Here is a 24,384-nt window from a genome sequence, read left to right on the forward strand (position 1 = left end):
GCCTGTAGGGCCAGTCTAACCCCCTCAGCTTTTGTTTTATCTAGGAATGTCTTAATTTCTCCCTCATTTTTGAAGCTAAGTTCCACCAGATATAAAATTCTTGGTTGGCAGTTGTTTTCTTTCAGTACTTTAGGTATTTCAACCCACTGCCTTCTTGCCACCATGGTGCCTGATGATAAATCAGCACTCAATCTAATTGGGACTCCCTTGGACATAACACCTTGTTTTTCTCTTGCAGCTTTCAGAACTCTCTCCTTGTCATTTCATTTGATAGTGTGATCAATATATGAGGGGTTATATTTTTTCATGTTTATCCTGTTTGGTGTTCTCTAAGCTTCTTGGATGTGCATATTCATGTCTTTTGCTAAGTTTGGGAAGTTGTCCCTCATTTTTTCTTTGAATATTCCTTTTGCCTCTTTCTCTCTTTATTCTCTTTCTAGACTCTCATAATATGTATATTGGCATGCTTGATGGTGTTCCAGAGGTGTTGTAAGCTATTTTCACTTTTTATAATTCTTTTCTCTTTCTGCTTCTCAGCCTGAGTCATTTCAAGTATTTGCTGATCCTTTCTTCTGTCAGCTCCAATCTGCTCTTGAGTTTTTTTCTTTTCAGTTCCTGTGGTCTTGAACTCCAGTAGTTCTGTTTGGTTCCTTTTTATAATTTCTATCTCTTTACTAATATGCTCATATTGCTCATTCATTGTTTTCTTGGTATCCTTTAGTTCTTTTTCTCTATTTTTCTTCATCTCCTTTAGCATTTTTAAGACCATTTTTTTAAAAGTCTTTGTTTGGTATTTCCACATTCTTTTCATCTTTATTGGTGCTTTCTGGATTTTTATCCTCTTCCTTTGAATGGGCCATCACTTCCTGTTTCTTTGTTTGTCTTGTATTCTTTATTACACATTGTATATTTGAATAATTTGAAAAGTTAACTCTAGGATTTATTCCCTGAGATGTCTGTTTCTTGATTTTGTAACCAGATGGTGATAAGACAGATTTTCTTGAGTTTATCAGGATAGTCTGCCCAAGGTGAATGCAGTGTGCGGGGTCCTTCTTCTCTTTTCTAAGCCTCTGTCTTTCTGGGGCTTGTGCTTGTCAGTTATTTGGAGTTCTGTTTGCAGTAGTCTGAATGCCCACTCTGTTTCCCAGGAGACACACCGCCCTCTTCTGGATGTTTAAAGCAAGCAAGTCTTGGCTCCAGATTGTCTACCTCTAGAGTTTTTTTACACTCTTTTCATTGTCTCATGCTGCTTTTGCCTGGAGGGAAAATTCTGGGGGGTGGGGGTTGAGTGGGGGACATTGGAAAAGAGTTTCCCAAGTTGGTCTTTCCACTCAAATAGGGCCAGGGACCCACAAAACAGGGTGCAGCTTGGCTCCAAAGTGCCCTGGGGACGGGTCAGGAAGGACACCAAGAGCTTCTTCCCCAGCTCCCCAAAGCTGAGCTTTCTTGATCTGCCCACCAAATGCAGCCCTTCAACTACAGGCCCCCGCAGCCCTGAGGAATATAGAATCTTTAAATCTCCTCCACTGCCACCTTTGTCTGGGCCGGGTTGGAATAATGGTCTCCCTCAGAGTCAGGACCCCAGGGATCTGAAGTCTCTAATCCAAAGCTGTGATCAGCAATTTGCCATGCCCAACACTGGTCTTGGGGAAGAGGATTTTTATGTCCCTTTCTCTCACCAGTGAGCTAGTCAGGGGCTGGACCTCATAGCATCCTGTGCCTCTGCACTTCTGGAGAGAGCAATTTATGGGTCTTTAGTGTAATTTACCAGCTTTTTCTTCCTGCTCTTCCCTGGATGCTGTACAGTGTTCCACTGGACTCTGGAGTTTCAAAATAGTTGGTTCAGACAGTTCCTACTTGTTTATCAATTGTTCTGGTGGAAGGACTGAATTCTGGAGCTTTCTACTCTGCCATCTTCTGACAAGCCTCTCATTAGGTTTTTATTATGTATAAGCAAAAATTAAATTTGATATGCCCAAGCCTAAGTAACTTAATTTCATTTTCTGGAGGTTATAGGGGACTCCTTGAAGAACTGAAAGATGAATCTGCTTATGAGCTGTGGCATTGGTCATGCAGTGATTAGAATATCAGGTCTTTATCAACAAGCTTCCATACAAACCTATTCTTTCCTGTAGATTGCTGGCTGACCCCTAACCATATTAATTAAGTAGCTGTTCATCTACTCACACTTGAGCATCCTTCTGTTGTGAGAAAGGGATGGGTAGTGCAGTGATGTCCTCAGCTACTTTGAGTCTATGCCAACTTTCATTCAGGGTTTAAATAGACTATGGGACATTGAACAATGGAACAATAAACCAGAGGGTGCAAATAAAAAGCACTTTAATTTTGTTTTGTCTTTCTTGAGAGAGTGACAGTAATACGAAATATCAAGTCAATTTTTGAAAATGAATGACAAGGGATATAATTAATATAATTTTGATTGAGTAAAGAATATAAAAAAAACTAAAACTATAAGCTAGTTCCATGTTACAAATAAGAAAAAAGAAAAGAGATAGAAAGAGAGAAAAAGGAGGAGGCCTGGATATATATAGAAGTAGAGAGTGGGCAAAAATAGGTAAACACATACCTTGCAGAATTCCATTTCCTTGAGATATATTGATATCTAATCATACTTCATGTCAACAATTTAAATTGTACATCAATATATTATTGTGAATACATATATATACACACAGAAATACAGATACACATCTATATGCACTATATACATATATATAGTGTATGTGTATGTACAGTATTTATATATGTGTGGTGTGTACATATGTATATGTATACAAGCGAGTATATGGCTATATAATTCTAATACTTCTCAAACTCCTTACCTCTATTTATAGAGGAGATACAAGATGAGAATGTTTCAGTAGGAAAGTATAGGCAACCACTCTTCATTTTGGTTATGGAACTTCAACTATTGAAATGATAAGTGGTTGATTAAAGATCCTTACAGTTCTTTAACTGACCTGATCTTCAAGCCTTTAAAAGCTTAACTCTGAATGCATGATGAGCTTAGCTCATCAAGTAGGAAATTATTCTCTGGACTGCAGTAAAAGTGACCAGAATAATTTCATCTCAGGGGTCAGATGAAATTACCCCACCATTTTTGTTCAACTTTAATGTTGATGCTATTCTCAGTGGTAGAAGACATCAAATGCATGCACTGCTTCAGTGGAAAGGACAACAACTGACATGAAACATAAAGAGTAGGCAGTGCGGAATGCCCTTAACAGAACAAATCTAGATTCCAGTGAACATGTCAGGGAAATAATTTTAAAACTTTCGTACAGAAAATACTTCTCAAAAGTATTTATCCCATCTTTTCTCTTGGCAAACAGTTCATGGGGAAATTCTGCTGCTTCAAGTCTGGCAGGACTTGGAGCAACCATTTACCCGGGGCAGACCCAATGTTGTCTTTTTAAATAAGCTTATGGTTTCTTTTGCATAAAAATTGAATGAACAATAATTCTGGTTTATTGGGGGTAGTTGGTGAATTGGGTCCTGGTTACTACACAATTTGCTATCTGTGTTCTCATAAGACACATTATAAAACCATCACAAAGAAATAGTGACACATCCCAAAGTAATTTGGGCAGAGAATAAAAATATATATGCAGGGCCCCCCTGAGGAGCTGGGGGAAAATTTGGAAGTGTTGGACTTCCTCACCTGGATTGTTGCTGATATTCTCACAAACATTGGGGACTGATGGTTTAGTATCCCAAGCCCTGTATCTTGGGGCTTGCCCTTATGAAGCTTGTTACTGCAAAGGAGAAGTTAAAGCTACTTAAAATTGTGCCTAACAGTCTCCCCGAGTGCCTCTTTGTTGCTCAGATGTGGCCCCCTCTCTCTAGCTAAGCCAGCTCGGCAGGTGAACTCACTGCCCTACCCCCTACGTGGGACCTGACTCCCAGGGGTGTAAATCTCCCTGGCAACACAGGATATGGCTCCTGGGAATGAATCTGGACCCAGCATCATGGGATGGAGAACATCTTGACCAAAAGAGGGATGCGAAATGAAATCAAGTTTCACTGGCTGAGAGATTTCAAATGGAGTCGAGCGGTCACTCTGGTGGACATTCTTACACACTATATAGATAACCCTTTTTAGGATTTAACATATTGGAATAGTTAGAAATAAATACCTGAAACTGTCAAACTCCAACCCAGTAGCTTTGACTCTTGAAGACGATTGTATAACAATGTGGCTTACAATGGGTGACAGTGTGATTGTGAAAACCTTGTGGATCGCACTCCTTTTGTCCAGTGTATGTATGGATGGGTAGTAAAATGGGGACAAAAACTGAATGCAAGATAGGGTGGGATGGGGATGACTTGGGTGCTATTTTTAATTTTATTTTTTATTCTTATTCTTATTCTTTCTGGTATAAGGAAAATGTTCAAAAATAGATTAGGGTGATGAATGTATAACTATATGATGGTACTGTGAACAGTTTATTGTACACCGTGGATGATTGTGTGGTATGTGGGTATATTCCAATAAAACTGAATTTACCAAAAACATCACAAAAACCCTGTATCCTTTGACACAGGAGCCTGAAAATAAATTAATCCAAAGGTACTGTCATATTGGCCACACAAGAAAATACTTTAGGGACCAAGATATTTGGTTCATGTTCTTAGTTTATACAAAAGCAGAAAAATATCACTGATTTGATCTCAAGATATAAAGTTGCAAACTTTCCTTAAATAAAAGGGCTAGTTTTATCACAAATAGGTGCATATCTGGCCCACATTAACTTAGTCCTTTGTCAACTCCTCAATTGTTTGTATATTTTATGTCCTTGGCTTTTAGTTAAATCACTAAAAGAAAAAAAAAAACTGCTATTAAATTTGCTACAAAATTATTGTCTTCAATAAAAACGCTATTAGTAAATTATCTTTTCAAATTTAGTTTCAGGGCAAATTTTGTTTCTCCATGGGTACTGACATACTCATTTCTAGGTAACCAGTGCTGTGATGCTTATGAGGTTCCCAGATGCCAGCAAAGTCAGAGACAGCTCTAATGCCCAGTCACAGAGGTTAAGGTTTATTTTTTCTTTCTTTTTTGTTCCTGATTTTCTACTTTTATTTTATTTACTTGAGCTTGTCTGGTTTTGATTTTTCTTCAAATCATTTTGTAAAAAAGCAGGGTTTAAATAAAGTTACTAAATGACAATAATTAAAATGATAGAAAAACGCACCACATGCTATCATACTAGTTAAAAAAGTGGGGGCTAATGAAAAAGTACCTGAGTTTTTGAGTTCCTCGCTGCTATACTGATAGAGGAGGTCATACACGCCCCCTAGAGAGCCAGAGGTGAAATAGTGGGTCCCAAAGTCATCAAATATCCGGCTATACAAAGCAGAGTTGTATTCCAGAGGCAGATGGTTAAGTGCTTTCAAAAAGACATCAGAAAGCTGCAGATCTTTAGTTTTCATTGTGAAGTTCAAAGCTTTTATCACTTTATGGATCCTAATAAAACTAGAAGCCTAAATGGAAGAGAAGAATAAAATATGATTAAAAGTAATGAAAACTTCAGGTATTGAGATTTGAATGTCATTGATTTATCATTAGCTTCATCCCTACCTTAGTATTAGAACCATTTTAACTCTTTATTGCATATTCTCACTACAAAATTACAATTCTCATTTTATTTTCCACTGTACCATTTCCTGAGATGTTCAAAGTGCTTAAGAGATAAAATTATCTCAATAATTTCAACAGTGTTACTGAGAAGGGCAAATGTATTCTACCTAAAGAAGAGACTATCAGAAAAGTAAATCTTTCTCTCTTGATTGCTAATCATGGCTGCATTCCTACTGAGTTTTTATTTAGAAGACCTTGCTAATGCAAATAATTGAAAAAGGATTGTGTAAATTTTCTACTGGGAGTTAGGCAACTGAGATTCAAACTTTGTCACTGATAAAAAGCATTTAACTACTCTAGACCTCAGTTTTCACATGAGATGAGGGCTGTGTACCAGGTGCTATTTCACACCCATTTCAATGCCAAAAAGCTATGATTCTGAACTACTTAGGGGAAAAATTAAATAAAATTATTGATATTCTCTCTTTTCCAACCATTTGAGGAAATAATCGCTTGAGGGTTTTTTTGTTTGTTTGTTTTGTTTTTCGGTTTAAATCATTTCTTGTTATGTCAGGTTACTTTAGAATTAGGTGGTTGGTATTTTGCCTAAAATCTCATTCCATTTGATTGTCCTACACAGCAACTAAAATTTGTTAGTGTAACCATGTATGTAGTTTTATTTTAAAATTCATGTGCTTCATTTGATCTCTCCATTTTAGCAAATTGTCATGCTTGAGTAACAGTAATGGAGTGAAGAACATATTTTAGCAAAATAACTTTCATGTAGCTGTAAGTTATTGAACAACCATCTTCCTGTATGCTATAATTATGCCACAAAATGATGGCTAGCACAAAAGGAAAAAAAGATAATCACAAAGATTGAAAAGAGTCTTCATTCATCCTTCTCTCTCCTTCCCTTTCTCCCTCCTCCCTCCCTCCCTCCTTCCTTCCTTCTTGCCTTCACATTTATTGCTTATCACATTTATTGCATCAGCTGCTGTGGATTCAGAAATGAACACAGCAGACAAAGTTCGTGTCTTTGTGGAGCATGCATTTTAGCCAGTGCCCATTAATTCTATTTTTAAATTTAATACCTAAATTTGTCATTGAACCATAGCTTCCAAAAGTAAGAAGGCTCGTGCTTTTAGTAAGAAGCACAGTCATTCCCTGAGTATGCTTTTTACTTGCTAGGTTGTTTTAAAAAATAAATCATGGAAAATACAAATAAATACAAGCACCTCAGTGGTGTTCAATTTGACAGTGCCTAATCACTAGAACTGGCTCTTTTAGACTCAAAAATTACATTATAGTAGATTATTAAGCTATATAATCTATCTCAACAATTTGTGAAGAAGTATCACAAGGACCTACCTAAGAAGTTGAATATTTGTGAGTTCTTGCTTTATTTAATCACCTTTTGAGGGTTTCAGTTTTGTAAAGTAAACCACCAGAAAAGCATGGAAGCTTCCTGAGTATTAACTGGTATTTTGACATTGAAACAGATTATCTGCTCAACAAATGTGATTGGCAAAATAAATACAGCATTAAGAACTACTAAATGGCTTGGATTGATTTTCAAGTTTGTGATACCTTGTTTTCACTACTCGGAAACCAAGAGAGATTCCATTACAATTGAGTAAGAACGGGGATTTCAAGAAAGGGAAAATAAAAGGAGAGGAAATGATGATGAGTAAAGTGCATAAGCATATATATGTATATTTATGTGTACATATAAAAATATAACAAAAATATAAAATTCAGAGTGAGAAAAATAAAATAAGATGGAAGGAATAAGATCAAGTACTTCAGTGAGAATACCAAATGCAAGCTGGCTGAATTTCTCTAGCAAAAGCTTGAGACCATCAGATTACATTGAAAAACAAAGGCTTGCTACATGTAGTTCATAAGAAACATGCCTAAAACAATATGACAAAGAAAAGTGAAAATGAAGGGAACACAAGTATAAACACAGTCAAATGCATGTGAAAAATAAACATCATTATACATATTACTTACATAATTTTTGAAGTGGAATATAACCAAAAAATGTGAAGTTACTCAAGTCTGTTAGGAATTCTACTGATTTTACTTTAAAACTCTGTCCTTTTCATAGGATCATTGCAGGAATTGGAGTTAATTTTTTTAAGAAAGAATAAAAAGATCAGGAAACATTCTTATCACCTTTTTGTGGGAAGCTTCAATGGCTTGTTTGAAGGCAGAATTTTGGGTGACTCTTTGTGTTTTCTTTGAGGAAAAGAAAATTGGTACATTCACAGAGTTCTCCTGATTGCCCAAAACTGAAGCTTGTTTATTCTCATCCTTTCCAAGATCAATTAAATCATTGTAGAATTCCGTTTCCAAATCATCTTCTTCAGTTTCTACCTGGAGAAAAATCCATATGAAATATAACATAACTTCGGCAATATTGGAGTTACTCATAGATATCTAATGTAATAACCAATTCATGTTTATGCATTTAACATATATTTTTGAGGACCCATTTTATTAGAGAATGTGGAATAATTTTAGCCCATGCCCTCAGGGAGTTAATAGTTTTCTTAAAAAAGAGATGACCAGAGCCACTCAATTAAATATGGTAAGTGTTGTGCTGCCAAAGGGATACCACAGATAACCACAAAATTCAAAGAGGCAATATCATGAAAGTCCCTCCCTCAGGGAGATGACTCCTAAGGAGGTGATAAGATATATGTACTATTTTTAGTCTGCCCATGTTTTTGATGCAGTTTGCAATCTAATTTCAGATGCCTTTCAGAAAACTAAGTCCCAGAAAGAGAAGGCCAGATTTTGCCTGGACCTGTTCTGGTTCCATCTTCACCTCGTTAGCTTTTTTCAGATCTTGAGCTTCAGCATTCTACTGCCCCAGTCCAGGACACAGAGAACAATCATTTGGGTCTGCTTAGTGGGTGGTTTTGAATCTTCATTGACTTGATGTGGGTACAAGAGGAAAACAAAAACAGCCAATGGGACTTAACTAACACTATGGTTGAGCAAAGTATTTTCCAAATACAAGTTAGACTCCTTTTATGTTTATGCTGGTAAGAAGGGAATAGTGGATGGATTAAAAAATTTTTTCAAAACGAATTGATTGAAGAGTACTTTTTTATGTTAAGGATGCTTGTCTGGTTTGCAATGGAAAAAAAAATTCTTCTTGTTTTAAAGTAGTTAATATTAAATGCATAATGAGACAAACCACATGCCACAATTAAATAGCTTGCGCAACTATTCAAGGAAGGATCAAATAATCCAGCTCCAAGTGAATCTTGCTCAACAGTAAAATACAGTCAAAAGGTCAGTGTTATTTACAGATATTGCAGTGCATGCTAGTTAGCATTTGAAATATCCACAAAATGAAGCTCTTTGGTAATTGTGAAATAATAAAACGTATCTAAATTGAATTGCAGAGAATTCCTTACCATTTCTTTTAAAAAGTCATAGTACAAATACTTCATGTTTTATGAATTAGCTCTCACATGAGAAAATTGTGTCATCTTAAAGAAAAAGTTGTTAGCATGGTAGGAAAGGGGATTAAACAGTCTGGGCAGAGATCTAGCAAATCTGACCATGTATATTAGCATGGTGGAAGGGCTGGTTTACTGGTGGGTACTAGGGAGAAACTGGATTGGACCCAGAAACAGGGGCCAGGTTTTATGCTTTGCAAAAGTACTTGCATTGAATTTTAAAGGCACAATTTTGTTTATAGTAAGTTCTTAATAAATATTAATTGACTGAATGATCCATTCATTCAAAATACACCAACACATTTGCGTTTTATGAAGATCACCTTAATTATAGTTAACTAAAGCAGAGGCAAGGAGAACAGTTTAAACAACTGTTGAGATAAGCCAAGTCAGATATGATGATGTCCTGGTCGACGGGATTGATGGCCTTGGTTGAGATGGAAAGAAACTGGTAGATTTTAAAAATATTTAGGATCATGAGAACTAACCGAACTTGACCAAACAGATGAAATAAATATGGATGGGGGAGAGAGGGAGGGAAATGGATGCTAGGAATGCTTTTCTACAAGAAGGAATACAGAAAGCTGAGGCAATTTTTTAAAGAAGGAAGCTGTGTTCTTTTAGTGGTATATAAGGAAGAGCAGCATGGCTCTTATAAATTCCTTTTCCCTAGATTTCTATACTAAAAGATATTGACCAGAGGGGGAAGGGTTAATCCCCTTTTTATATATTATAGTTGATGTCCCAGCTGAACCTGTCTTGGGATTCAGCACCTGACTATCCCTGGATCTGATGGTCTGGTAACCTCCTGGGTCTTGATATGCATTGACACTTTTACTTTTGTTTTGAAGAATGGAGATATATATATATATATATATATATATATATATGGAGAGAGAGAGAGAAATATATGCAGGAAATAGTTAGGAGAGACTGAATAGAAGAGACATGGTGGCATCTGTTTTATGTGGTGTCAGGGTTAGAAACAGAACCTGAAGTTCTGAATTGCATGAGGAATTTAGGGAGGACACGAGGGATTGCAGAGCTATGCTTTGGGATCCACCAAGAGGCAGCATCTAGGGATAGTGCAGTATGGTAAGTATGGTAGTCAGTGGTAACCATGCTCTGCAGTTTGCTGATGAAGGCAAATGCTTAGAGGGACCGAGTAGCACAGCAGGGGCACCGAGGAAAATAGAGGAAGATGTCTGAGTATACAGCTATGGGTTCTGTGAAGGGACCTTATGGGGATTGAGTTCTGCATTTAGCAGTTGGGAGATCCCTAAGGGGCATTACTGTTACTGTTGTTACTGTTAACGTGAGCTCATTTGAAGATCCTCACACAAAATATTGAGAAGATTAAAAAAAACGCAACAGGTGCAAGTTGTATTTCATGCATTAATTGCCGAGATAGAGTAGTGGCTAAGGACTCAGTTGTTGACTTGGTGGTCCTCTTGACGTCCTTCCACAGCTGTCTCTTCCTATCTCCATATTCAGTCAGGATCTTGGCTCCTGGATGAGCCTGGGCCTTGGCAGGATACACCTCAAATGCATGCTCATACCAGGATCATAGTTCTAGTAATGGGGCTTGGTCCTTGTAACCAAGTCCCATCTTATTTTCTTGCTTTACGGCTGTGTTATACTTTTTTAAGAGACTATATCATTGTTGGTATGATTGAACACCTGTTGCCTGCTACCAAAGCCCCCAGTGTTGTCTACGCCCTGATTGGCCCTTGTGCTAGTTGTTTGTTTTTTCGTATGCACTCTAGTCTCCACTTCTTCTGTGAACATTTTAATGTTGTACTTCCAGATTTCCTTTGGACATGTGAATCCCTTTGACCAAAGAAATGTGAGTGTAAGTGATACCTATTTTTCTGGGTGAAAATTTTAAGAACCAATAGGCAATTTTCCACTTATGCTTTTTTTGGAAATTGATCATGGAAGTTTAAGTCAAGGTGAGGTCTCATAAAGACCGAGTTCCTGGGTTTCTGAGTAACTACTATGAGCAGAATTCCCCTTATTAACTTGCAATGGCCATGTAGTATGAGTAATAAACAAACTTTCGTTGTTTTAAGACACTGATATCTTGGAATTGTTATTGCTGCATAACCTAGCCTATCCTAACTGAAAGATGCTAATCCTGGTGTCTGCTCTGTGTCCTATCACCTGTCCTGTTATATTCTTGTGGCCTTCTATTCTGACTTACTTTTCAATTGCATTCCCTTCCTCTAACCTTCATGAATCTTTTGTGTCTTTATGATCCAGCCACCACATTATTTTATCTGTCTTAATAACTCCAATATTAAAGGAGAATGGAAGTCAGATGCCCTCTAAATTTCTCCTCTTCTATTGCTTTCAATAAGATATAGCTTGGATTTGCACAGCTACCTGCTAAAGTCATGAATAAAGTATTATAGAGATCAGTGAAAAGCAAAACAAAAGTTTGAGGTCTTGAGCCTGATTAGCTTAAAATTCTTGAAGAAATGTCACAAGGACCTACCTAAGAAGTTGAATATTAGCTAAAACTCAATGACATGTTGTATAGATCAGCTTATTAAGATTGGACAAGTTTTAGAGCTACTTTGATAATGGAATTAGTCCATTTTAAGCTTAATGAGAAGTTGCAGGCCTATTTCCTGATGTAACTTGCCAGGCAGGCTCTAGTTACCAAGTTTTGTGGGTGGACCTCAGTGGTCTGCTAGTAAATGTATAACCATATCCCTGAGGCAGGGTGGGAGATTTGTAGTACTTGCATTTTTCTGTGGTATATATATTGCCACCATGGCTGATTCCAATCTACCTACATGATTCTCCTGAATGAAACTTGCAAAGAGATATACAACAGCACACCATTATGTATTTCCACCATACAGACAGAGCAGACATAAATAACCTCAAGAACATAGATAATGGTAAAATATAGCAAAATAATTAAGGAGTGATGCATTTTGAGTAATTATTACCCTTGTTTTTAATATAATTTATTTAATTGTAAGATTATGTATTTATTTGTAAATAACAGCTATGTTTGACAATTGGCTTGCAAAATTCCTGAAAACTTAAAAATTGGCTCTCATGAGCTGGTACAACCTGGCTTCAGCACACCTTTGATGGACCTCTCAACTGATACCTTTCAAATCACAGTTTATAAAAGGTGCTCAGACCTTGCACCCATTGCACAGATGTTAATGTCTTTCTTGAGTTACTATCAAGATCTGGTATGGCACAGGAAGTACTGGACTAGGAGCCAGGAGTCAGGAGTTCTAATTCTGCTGTGTCACTTATTTGATGTATAACTCTGAGAAAGTTGTTTAACCTTGATAAGCTTAAACATCCTTATTTTTAAAATGAGTATAATTCATTTTCTACATATCTGGGAGGCATTTTAGGAATTGAGTAAGACAGTATATGCATGTACTTTGAAAACTCTAAAGTATATACATAAAGTGTTGGTTAAGCCCAAATTTGCCCTAATCTCATGTGCCAAAGTAACAATTGTTGCTTGTAAAATTGCATTAAATAGATGCTTACTGAAAAATATAAACACTATGCTTTTTGGAAAATTATTGTATTCTGAAAGTACATTTGTGGGTTGGTTGTTTAGGAGCTAGGAAACATCCTCCCATAGAATAATATTATATGTGGAATGTTTTGGTTTTAGGTCTGTCCACAAAGCTTAGTTTCATTCAGGAGAATCATGTAGGTGGATTGGAATCAGTCATGGTGGAAATAAAATGTATCTTAAGATTCATCATTGATAGAATTTCTGATACTATTTCTTTGGAAATCTCTTCTGAGTTCCTTTTGAGGCTACCCCAGGACCTCTTCCACCACTCTATGTGGTGTTAGAACTTCTGGAGTTAGTGTCTTTTGGCTCTGTGGGGTGATAGTGGTAGTTTCTTTACCTGGTCATCTTTACTTGGTAATTTCTTTACCTTGTTACTTTATCACCTCTACCTGATGAGACCTCAGGTAAGTATTCCAAGAAGTGTTTGAGTTGGGCCTGATGGACATTCTCCATCATCCACTAATATACATTAGATGCTGTGATGGTTAGGTTCTTGTGTCAACGTGGCCAGGTGATGGTACCAGCTGTCTGGTCAGGCAAGCACTGGCCTAACCATTGCTGCGAGGATGTTTGTGGCTGATTAATAAAACAACAGGCTGGTTTATTAAATCATCAGACAATTGGCTGCAGCTGTGACTGATGACTCAGTGAAGGGCATGTCTTCCACAGTGAGAGAATGCAGTTGGCTGGATTTAATCCAGTCAATCAGTTGAAGACTTTTAAGCAAGACAGATAGAGGACCTTCACTTCTTCTTCAGCTGCCCAGTGAAGCGTTTCCTGAGGAGTTCATCGAAGTTGCCAGTTTGTTTCCTGAGGAGTTCATCGAACACGTTCGTCAAAGATCCCATTTCATTTCCTGAGGAGTTCATTGAAGTTGCCAGTTCATTTCCTGAGGAGTTCATCAAACATCTTCACTGGAGTTGCCAGTTTGCTGACTGCTCTATGGAATTTGGACTCATGGATACATACAGTTGCGTGAGTCACTTTTATAAATCTTCTATTCATAGGTATCTCTCATTGATTCTGTTTCCCTGTAGAATCCTAACTAATATAGATGCTTTTAAATTGAGTCATTAAATTAGAAAATGCCTGCCTTTCTAGGTATATAAAGGGCATTTTAAAAGAAGGGTTACATGACTTCCTGCTGAACTCCTACTACCCATAAGAATTACTAGACATTCTGAAATTCTCTCTGGCATGTCAAATTTGTATGCATGGATGTGATCATTACAACCATGTCCTACTGTTTCACTTGTCTCAAATTAAAAGAAATAGATTGCTCACTTTAGTTCAACAATTATGGAATATTTAACATGTGTGAGATATTGGGCTAGATTCCAGGAGTATGTTGCACATTACCACACATGAAAATAAACAAAAAAAAATCCACACAGATCAATAAATGAAATAGAAAGGAAGGGAAGCAGAATTTCCCCCTTATTTTTAGACTCTTCTTGAGTTTGCTTTGGAGCATGACATTTTTTTAGATCTAAATTTCATAGTTATCTAAGAGAATCAGCTATGGCAGTAGATAATTCTGAATAAATTGAACCATTTATTCTGCTATGAAAGTTGGCTATGGCTGACTTTCTCAGTGAAGATAGCATGGGCTCTGGATTCAGAGAAACTTTGGCTTGAGTCTCTAATCCACTACTTACTAGCTGTTAGACTTTGGGCAAATTAGTTACCACAGTTTCTTCTTCTGTAAATTGATGAAGAACACCGATCTCATCAAGTTGTAGAAGGATTGAATGCCAACATATAATAGATGATTGAAATAAAATGTTCATTACCTTTTCATTCTGTCCCTTCTTCACTCATCACTAATTTTTCATCAGAAATTTAGCTTATAATCACCATTGACATTGGGTAGCTGCCATGACAAGCTGTCATACCTCAAAGTTGACATGTTCCAGATTGGCTGGGACACGATACGGATTACTTGCTCTACTGCTTCTGACAGTTTTACATACTCCTCCAGTGAAAGAGTTATCAAGGACTTCTCCTCTGGACTCTCCTGCCAGAAAATGAAACCTAGAAACAAATTATTTTTCAAGAATTCAGTAGTTGAAGAGCAATCTTTAAAATTTGAGACAGTTATATGGAAGAAATTCTTTTCCTAGACATTGTTGACTCACGACAAATGACTTAAAGGAAAAAACTCTTTCCTAGGCCATCATGAGTCATCCAAAGAGGAATGGAAACCAATACTCAGCCCCCCAGCTCTGTTTAGGTTCTTTTTATTCCACTCACTTAATTGTTCTGGGCTTTTAACGTGAAATAAAAACTCAGGTTCATATTTATTTCATGACTTACAAAGCCAATACAAACTTTGTAGGCATATTATGAAAGAAATTTTTACAAAAAAATTAATGCCATTCAGGGTCCATGCCTTTCAGCATGATACAGTAAAGTAACTTTTATATAGAGCTAATAATGAAATAGTAACAGTTTAACAGTATTGCAATAACATTATTTTTACTAATAACTGTAATAACATTTAATATATATTTTATTTAATAAATGCTTGCATACTACTTACTATGCACCAATGTTTTAAGTGCTTTACAAGTATTAACTTATTTAATATTTATAACAGGTGTAATGATGCAGATGCAATTATTATACCCATTTTACAAATGAGAAATCGAGGCACAGAGAGACTAGTTAGCTCACCAGAACCCCATAGCAGAACTTGTTTTTTTGTGGTAGATGAAAAACTTAACTTAAATGTTAATGTTTTCACAAATTTCTATAATATATAAATAGCCTACGAAAAAAGGAGCTCTGTGTCAAAAAAGTTTGGGATCTGCTGAATTAATTATAAAAATCTTTTCTACAGATCTTATCAAAGCCTTTAAAAATATAAATTATCAGTCTGTAAGGGAGAGATTGAACATATAATATTCTGCAAAAGTATTTGACCAGAGAACCTTGTCTGCCAAAGAACATGTGACATAGTTCCACAAAGCATTGCTGGGAAATTCCAATTAACAAGGAATAGCCCCTCATACTCCTTCCTGATGATCTATAATTACACCCTTCTGTTCTGATGCTAGAGGGTTGAGGGGCATGGGTTGCTTTCATCTTTTGGCAACTATGAATAATGACACTATGAACATCTGTTTGGGATGGGGTAAGAAATGGCTCACCTTTTGAGACTTTTGTGATCTTCTACTAGACATTTAGATTTAAAGGAGAAAATTCAATTATTTAGGTACTTGCTCTAATCAACTGACAAAACATCCTTATGACCAAAAAGACAAAGGATAATTTGAAAGATGCAAAATGATGCTTGAAATGAAAGAACTTAAGAAAAAGAAATTAATGGCTGGTAAAAATACTTACGAATTCTGTACCAATGTAATTGTGTTAATATAATTAATATATATTTATGTGTGTATACATTCTATATATGCACATATATGTATATGTGTATACATATTTATATCTTTGTTTCTTCATTTGAGAAATGGAGATAATAATTGCCTTTTTAGGGTGATTATGAGCATTAATATGGATCAGCATGGGCCCAGCCTGGCCCACAAGAGAAACTTAATATATATTAGTTCTCCCAAATTTCCACTGGAGAAAGTGTTCATTAATTTCATTAAAGGAGTTGTAAACTTAATTCAAGAGTGATTGCTTGCAGAACACAAGATTGATGTACAAAAGTCAAATGTATTTCTTCACAATAGCTATGAACAATGCAAAAATAAAAGAAAACAATTCCATTTACAAGGACATAAAAATAATACAATTCTTAGGAATTAATTTAATAAAATAAGTGTAAGACTTATATACTGAAAACTATGAAACATTGTTGAAAGATATTAAAAACATCTAAATAAATGGAAAAACATTCCATATGCATGGATTGGAAGATTTTATATTGTTAAGATGGTAATACTTTCCAAATTGATCTACAGATTCAAACAATTTCTATCAAATCCCAGCTGCCTTCTTTGCAGAAATTAACAAGATGATCCTAAAATTTATATGGAAATGCAGGATACCCAGAATAGCCAAACAATCTCTAGAAATAAGGACAAAGTTGGAGGACTCACACTTTCTGATTTCAAAACTTACTTCAAAGCTACTGTAATCAAGACAGTGAGGTACTGACTTAAGGCTAGACATACAGATCAATGGAATAGAATTGAAAGTCCATAAATAAACCTATACATCTATGGTCAGTTGATTGTTGACAAGGGTGCAAGGACCATTCAATGGGGAAAGAACAGTTCTTTCAATGAATGGTGCTGGGACAACTGGATATACACATGCAAAAGATTAAAGTTTTATCCCTTTTTCACACCATACAGAAAAATTAACTCACAATGGATCAAAGACCTAAATGTAACAGCTAAAACTAGAGAACTCTAAAGCGAAAATATAGGATAAAATCTTGGGCTTGGCAAAGACTTCTTAGATACAAAAGCACATACAACAAAAGAAAAAAACATATACTGGATTGCATCAGAATTAAAAACTTTTGTGCTTACAAGAATAGCAACAAGAAAGTCAAAATACAGCTCACATGATAGGAGAAAATATTTGCAAATCATATATCTGATAAAGGACTTATATGCAGAAAATATAAAAGCTCTTTGAACTCAGTAATAAAAAGGCAAATAATATTAATCAAAGGGACAGATAACATGTCAATGAAGATGTGGAGAAATTGGAACTGTCAAATGTAGCTGGTGGGAATGTAAAATGGAGTAGCACTTGGAAAATGGTTTGCGGTTCTTCAAAAAGTTAAGCAGTTCTCAACAGGTGAACTCGCTGCCCGCCCCCCTATGTGGGACCTGACTCCCAGGGTTATAAATCTCCCTGGCAATGCAGAATATGGCTCCCGGGGATGAATGTGGACCCGGCATCGTGGGACTGAGAGTATCTTCTTGACCAAAAGGGGGATGCAAAATGAGACGAATAGTTTCAGTGGCTGAGAGATTTCAAATGGAGTCGAGAGGTCACTCTGGTGGACATTCTTATGCACTATATAGATAACACCTCTTAGGTTTTAATGTATTGGAATAGCTAGAAGTAAATACCTGAAACTACCAAACTCCAACCCAGCAGTCTGGACTCCTGAAGACAATTATATAATAACGTAGATTACAAGGGGTGACAGTGTGATTGTGAAGACCTTGTGGATCACACCCCCTTTATCTAGTGTATGGATGAGTAGAAAAATGGGAATAAAAACTAAAGGACAAATGGGGTGGGATGGGGGGATGATTTGAGTGTTCTTTTTTCACTTTTATTTTTCGTTCTTGTTCTGGTTCTTTCTGATGTAAGGAAAATGTTCAGAGATAGATTGTGGTGATGAACACATAACTATGTTATCATACTGTGGACAGTGGATTGTATATCATGGATGATTGTATGGTGTGTGAATGTGTATTACTGAATTTAATAAAAAAAAAAAAAACCAACCCATCCCTTCCTATCTCCTCAGCCTTTTATGTACCCTCTCTCCACCTTAAAAACAACAATAAAAAGGACCCCTTGTTTGTTAAAAAAAAAAAAAAAAGTTAAGCAGTTATAAATGGCTCATCAATTTCAGTCCTAGATGTCCACCCAAGACAATTGGAAACATACGTACACACAAGAACTTGAACATGAATGTTCATAGCAGCCCTGTTTATAATAACCAAACAGTAAAACAATCCAAATATTCACCAATGATGAATGGATAAACAAAACGTGATATGTCCATACAATGCAACATTATTTGGTCGTAAAATGGAATGAAGTACTGACACATGCTAAAATGTGGATACAGAATCTGTGAAGGTAGCAACTTCTTGTGAAGAGCCTAAAGAGAGGATTTTTATGAAGATGGGCCCATCAGGACATGTCTGATGAATCTTTCATGAGCTGTCAGTTATGCAGCAATTTTCAACTCTATTCTTTCCCCCATTCCACTGAAATATTTAAGTTGACTGTAAATACTGGACATTTTGAGTGTATCATAGCCTTTAATAAATTAGGTTTCTCACGTACTTTGTATCTAATTTTGCTTTGTATCATACTTTCTAACATTTTAAATAAAAAAATTTAAATGAGTGTATATGTGCATATGTGTAAGTATATATTACATGTTATATAGATATGTATTTAAAATTTTCAAATATGATTATATTTGTGTTTTAGCTGATATGGGCTTCTTAAGAAAAAAAGAAACAACCAGCATCAAACAGCATGCTATTTGCCTCATTCTTGCTTCAGGTTTAGGGCCTGATGATGTTTAGCAAAGTTGGAATTTGGGAATGTCTCGTTAAGTTCTCTCTTGCAGTGATACTATTTAAACACAGACAGCCTCTCAGCAAGCCACCTTTTGTAGATGGAAATATGTTGAGGAGACAGGGATTCTAAGGCCAGCAGATTAGTAGAGATCCCAGTAAACAGCTCTCAAAACTTTCTGTCCCTGGGGAAGCCAGATAGGACTGGCTGTCCCCAAGCCAGCAGATTTCGCTCATTTCTGAGAATCCTTGACACAACAGCTCTGCTTGGCAGAGGGCCACACATTGATTCTGCCAAAATACACATAGCATGTGATCCTCCCCATCTGTAACTCCAGAGTCGAGACCAACTGAGCAAGAGGTGGGTTTGTAAAGTCGCCTCTCATCAATCACAACACTGGAAAAAGTGATTATCAGTGGGAACTTGAGGCTGATTTGTAGCTGAGGTTTCCTTCCAATGGAAAAGAAGGGAATCATTTCTGCCTGTTGATAAGAAGGTGATGTTGAAGCACTCTCATTGAAATCAGCCCTAATTAGGAATTCTTAGGACAGAACCTCAGATCAGCTTGTAGTTATCCAACAACCTCAGAGAGGGCTGGTGGGAATAAAAAGAGGGTGGGACAAAGGTGGGCAATAACTTGTTTCATTGCTTCCTTGCTGCTTCCAACCCCTTAGTTCTGAGATGCCTTTCCTCCAAAAAAATGATAAATAAAAGTTACGTACCCAGTGCCCATTAGCTGTACACTAGGGATAGGCTGCTTCCATTGGCATACTGCCTTTGTTCTCCCACAATCCCTTTCATCCGAATTGTCTCCGCAGTCATTTTCTCCATTGCATTCCAACTTGCTGGCAATGCAGCGGCCTAGTGAAGAAAAGCAAACAACTTCGACAACAAATTATGATTGAAGAAAGTATAAATTTAAGACACAAATACTTTAAATTTCAAGGTAAATTTGAGGAAAAGTTTTCATTATTTTTCATAAAAGATTTAGAAACAGATGAAATTGGAGTGAAAAACTGATTATTTCTCCTGTGTTTTTAGGAACACAAGAGTCACCTTAGGATTATTTAGTTACTGTTGGGCTGACTGTCTTAAAAAAAGAGAGAGAGAGAGAATTAATTCTACAATCCCATTCCCATTGCATCTTGATGCATACATCATGTTCTGTAAGGGGAAATTAACAATAGGTCAGAATTTTGTTTTAATGCAGGATGGCAAAATCAAGGTCACTGTTTTTATCCAAGAAAATAATAATACACACACATACACAGACATGTCTACTTATACACACAATATGGAAGAAACACAAAAGTGTTATATTGAGCAAAAGAAAGAAGGCATGTAAGACTCATGCTGGGTGATTTTTGTTATATGAAGTTCAGGAACAAGGAGGGAGATTGACTGGAAAAGGGAAGGAGGGAATTTTCTGGATATGTGGAAATAATCTCTATCTTGTTTGGAGTTTGTTTACATGGTTATATACATTTGTCGAAATCGAAGTACACACTATGACCTATGCATTTTACTATAAATTGTTGTTACTATAAATCATTATTTTACTATACATAATTACTATATATTTTAATACATTTATTCACTCTATATAGTTATTTTATGATATCATTCACTATATTTAATTTTGGGGAATAAATTAAGTGGCTAGGTACTAAAGTAGTAGGTGGCAGATTACGTGTGTGAACACGGAAAATGATACAAACTAAGGTACTCAGATAATTCCCTTCGCTTTTTGCCTTGCAGCATTTCATAAAGATCCCTGGAATCAGTGTGACACTATATATTATGGAAATTGAAATGCCTTCTGTGCAATGACAGAAATCCCTTCCCTTCCCTTCCTCCCCTTGTCAGTAATCAAGGGCACTGACATCTGTGCCATTATGTCGGATCTCACATGGCAGTGGTTAAATGTTTTACTCAAGATCATCTAGTTGACCATTTTAAGTTGTGTTATGTTTCTCACTTCAACTAAGCATGACTATTTTGACTAACTGAAATACTGGGATAAATTGCTTATTCTGCCAAATTAAAATTTTTGATTGATAAAGGGTTATCCAGAAAGCACTTAGTTTCAATTCTTTTTGTTAACAAACTTCACTTAGAATGTTGGGTATAACAAGCATAATTAAGTCTTCCTCTTATATGCAAGATCTTGCATTCCACCTGGACCATTATTATGAAGAATTATGAATGCCATTATTATTCAAGACAGAAAATACAGATAAAATTGAATTTTTGTCAATCCTCACATACAACTTTTTAGGTGCTCTGTTTTTATTTTTGGTTTGTTTTATTTTTTCTGGGCAGAGCAGAGTGGGTAATTTAGTTTGAAATAGAGCTTTTCTTAACAAATGGACATATATTACATTTTTAATAGGTTTTGAACTTGGCACTTAAAATTTTATGCAAAAGCTAATTTTGGATGTGGTTACATTAAAAAATCACATTTTACTAGACAGAGGTACAGATGCATATGTACAGTTCCCATTAGCCTAGTTTTGTGAGGAAGGGAAATTGATATGTTAGAATATAAGAACTTCTATCCATTTGATACTTCTGGGATATTAGGACAGCCTACTGGCAAGGGTAGAGATGAAGGGAGGAGGACACCTCTTGAGTGATGTTTGGGAGTGGATGGCAGGAGTGCCATAGGCCTGATGGGACACAGCTAAGGATGGTTCCAGGCCATGGAAACTCAATGGACAATGAAGCTGAAGGGGAGAAACACTGTAAGCCATAAATATATCCCATACCAAAGAAGGTAAGTTTAGATAGTGCAAGATTTGCAGAAGTCAGCATGAGTTAGCCAGCACATGCATACATACACTCACTTTTGGAGCTATGTAATCATTTAGAAATTGCGTGAGTCTTTCCAACCTATTAAACTGATTTGTGTATTGCAATGGCATATTATTTTTATAACCAGCTACAAATTCTGTAGTCTTCTATATATAAATTAAAAGTTGGCATGATGCATGGGTATTAGCTTCACAGGTAATTCTCAAAGATCCATGGATACATTAAAATAATGCATTAAGTCTTGGGAACTCTTGGGGAACTTCAAACAGCAATCATCAGAGATGAAAGGGAAGAGGATAAATCTGTTTAGGATAGACAGTTCTTTGTTAATTGAGGGCAAAACATCATGCTGAGTCAACAAATAATGGTTCGTCCAACCTCCTCTACACTTTGAAAGTGGCATTGGTGAGTTTTTAAGGAGAACTCAGTAGTATATTATCTTTGATGGAATATTTAACAACCATGCCATGGCACCACTTGATCAGAATGGATGCTACCACAGCTATGCCAAAGATTATCCTTTTGGTGGCTGAATTATGGAAAAATCTATGGGTTCTGGAGAAAGGGTCTGGGCAGTAGGGCAGGGATTACTCAGAGAGCTCAAAGTAGCACTTCTTTACAACTATTATAGATATATTTCAGGAGTGAGGTACTTTAGTAACATCTGTGGATATATTGCTGATGAACTGGAGACTACCTATGCTTACACCACTAACTTTCCTAAAATAGCTTGTTATGAATGGGTGCTCCATGGATTTATGTAAAGCCTTCCCAAACTTGTGAATATTTTCAACCTAAACAAAGCTGTTTGGATAATAAATCTCAACATTTATAATCTGTTGAATAAAGGAGTTCTTCTTGGTTATTTATCATAAAACCCTCTTTCAAGCTTCAAATATTTGAACTCCAGTTATAAATCTTGATTCTAATATTTTGGATGTAATTCTCAGGTCTGCATTCCCCTCAGCCACTGGCATCAAGATTTTGTTCACATTTCCTCTTTTTTCTTATTGGGACACGACCTATTCGTATATGTATGGTGTATATCTCCCTACCCATATTCTACCCCATATCTCAGGCTCAGGGGACACAGAGGGAAAATCCTGACACCAGCATCCCTGTCTGACATTTGGTAAAGACTGACAAAACTGAAGGCAGGGAGCAAGGAATAAGATAAGAAAAATTTAGATCCAACATCTCCGGTCAAATTTCTATGGAATTTGAAATCTTCCATCTAGTTAGAACACTTTACTTTCCAGTGTATTTCAGAACACACAGAAATGTAGGTATTTTGAAGAAAAAAGGAAGGGTATTTTGTCTGTCTGAACAGTAACTTTATTATAACTTCAAAATGACTATTTAGACCAGAGGTCTGTAAACTACCACCTGCAGCCGTTTGTCCTGCCACCAATTTTATGGAATGCAGCCTTGCCCATGTGGTTATGCAATGTCTATGGCTGCATTGGTGCTACAATGGCAGAGTTGAGGTAGTTGTAACAGAAACCATATGGCATGTAAAGCCTAAAATATTTCCTGTGTGGACCTTCACTGAAAGTTTGCCAACCCCTGATCTGGATTGTTCAGAACGGTCAACACTGAAGAACTATCAATTATCAAGAGAATATATATGATTCAGTAGTGTATTCAAGATTTGATTATAATTGAATGCAATTTAAATGTCAGTATTAAGGTATCTGAATGCATATTGGACTTGAAGGTGATGCTGCCATCATTTAAGTCATCTTTGAATTCTTTTTCTGAAATTACTTTTGGAGTCAGTTAATGGACCACACAAGAAAATCTGCCACATTATCTCTAGTCATCCCTTGACATAATATTCTAATATTAATATTCTTATTTTATTAAACTGTATTCAAAATCATTTTATTCTGTCACTTCTTTTCATTTTCTTATTTTATTTAAAATAGTCGATTTTTAAAAATATCTACCTACTCCTCCTTTTCCTCCCCTTCCTTTCTCTTCCTCCTGTTTATAGCAACACAGGGACCTGGGCACCACTCTTTGATGAGCAAATGGATCAGGTGAGCAGTCAAGATGATTATAACTTGAAAGCTGTAATTTCACACATGAATAGCTTGATAATTGGTAGCATAACTCTTTTTTCCACCTTGTACTTTAAACTGTGGTGGGACTTCTCTACCATGCTTTTAGCGGTAGTCAAAGGGAATAACTTATTAGTCAAGCTATTTTTAGTGGTGACTGAACATATTACAAAAGTACATTACCAGTGTCACAGCGGAATTTATTCTTGCAATCAACCTCTTCGATTTTGCAGAGCTTGGATGGAATGCATGGTTGAAATGTCACCAGAGGCTCTGTACATGGTTGTCCCCCAAACTGACTAGGGCGCAAGACAGATCTAACCTTAAACTGAAAGGAAAGGAGAGAACTGTGAGCAATTCTGAGGTAAGGTCAAGGCCAAAATGTATCTAAGAAACTTGAACTTCTCAATCCCAGTGTTGGCTTGACCTATTTTACTAATGATTCTTCCAATAGAATTATTGTGTATCATTAAAGAAATGACCAACTCTCTGGGCCTCAGTTTACCAACCTGTAAAATGAGGACAGTTTCTTCTAATTCTGAAATCATATGATTCTAAATTAAATCAAAATCTATGTACAAATATTTACTGAGTCTCCTAAATGCAGTA

At 36.3% G+C, this 24,384-nt stretch overlaps 1 protein-coding gene across 1 annotated transcript in view; it reads right to left on the bottom strand.

Annotated features, from left to right (window-relative positions):
• Nucleotides 1-24,384, bottom strand: part of C6 (complement C6) — a 72,697-nt gene that overhangs the window by 40,374 nt on the left and 7,939 nt on the right. Inside the window, exons 4-8 of the mRNA XM_037799336.1 lie at nucleotides 23,959-24,103; nucleotides 19,621-19,759; nucleotides 14,542-14,680; nucleotides 7,784-7,984; nucleotides 5,265-5,505 (exon numbers count right to left, since the gene is read on the bottom strand). Of these exons, the coding sequence (XP_037655264.1) occupies nucleotides 5,265-5,505; nucleotides 7,784-7,984; nucleotides 14,542-14,680; nucleotides 19,621-19,759; nucleotides 23,959-24,103 (865 nt within the window). The remainder of the gene's footprint in view (nucleotides 1-5,264; nucleotides 5,506-7,783; nucleotides 7,985-14,541; nucleotides 14,681-19,620; nucleotides 19,760-23,958; nucleotides 24,104-24,384) is intronic.

The sequence above is a fragment of the Choloepus didactylus genome, chromosome 11, assembly GCF_015220235.1.
Source record: "Choloepus didactylus isolate mChoDid1 chromosome 11, mChoDid1.pri, whole genome shotgun sequence".
NCBI classification, from domain to species: domain Eukaryota; kingdom Metazoa; phylum Chordata; class Mammalia; order Pilosa; family Megalonychidae; genus Choloepus; species Choloepus didactylus.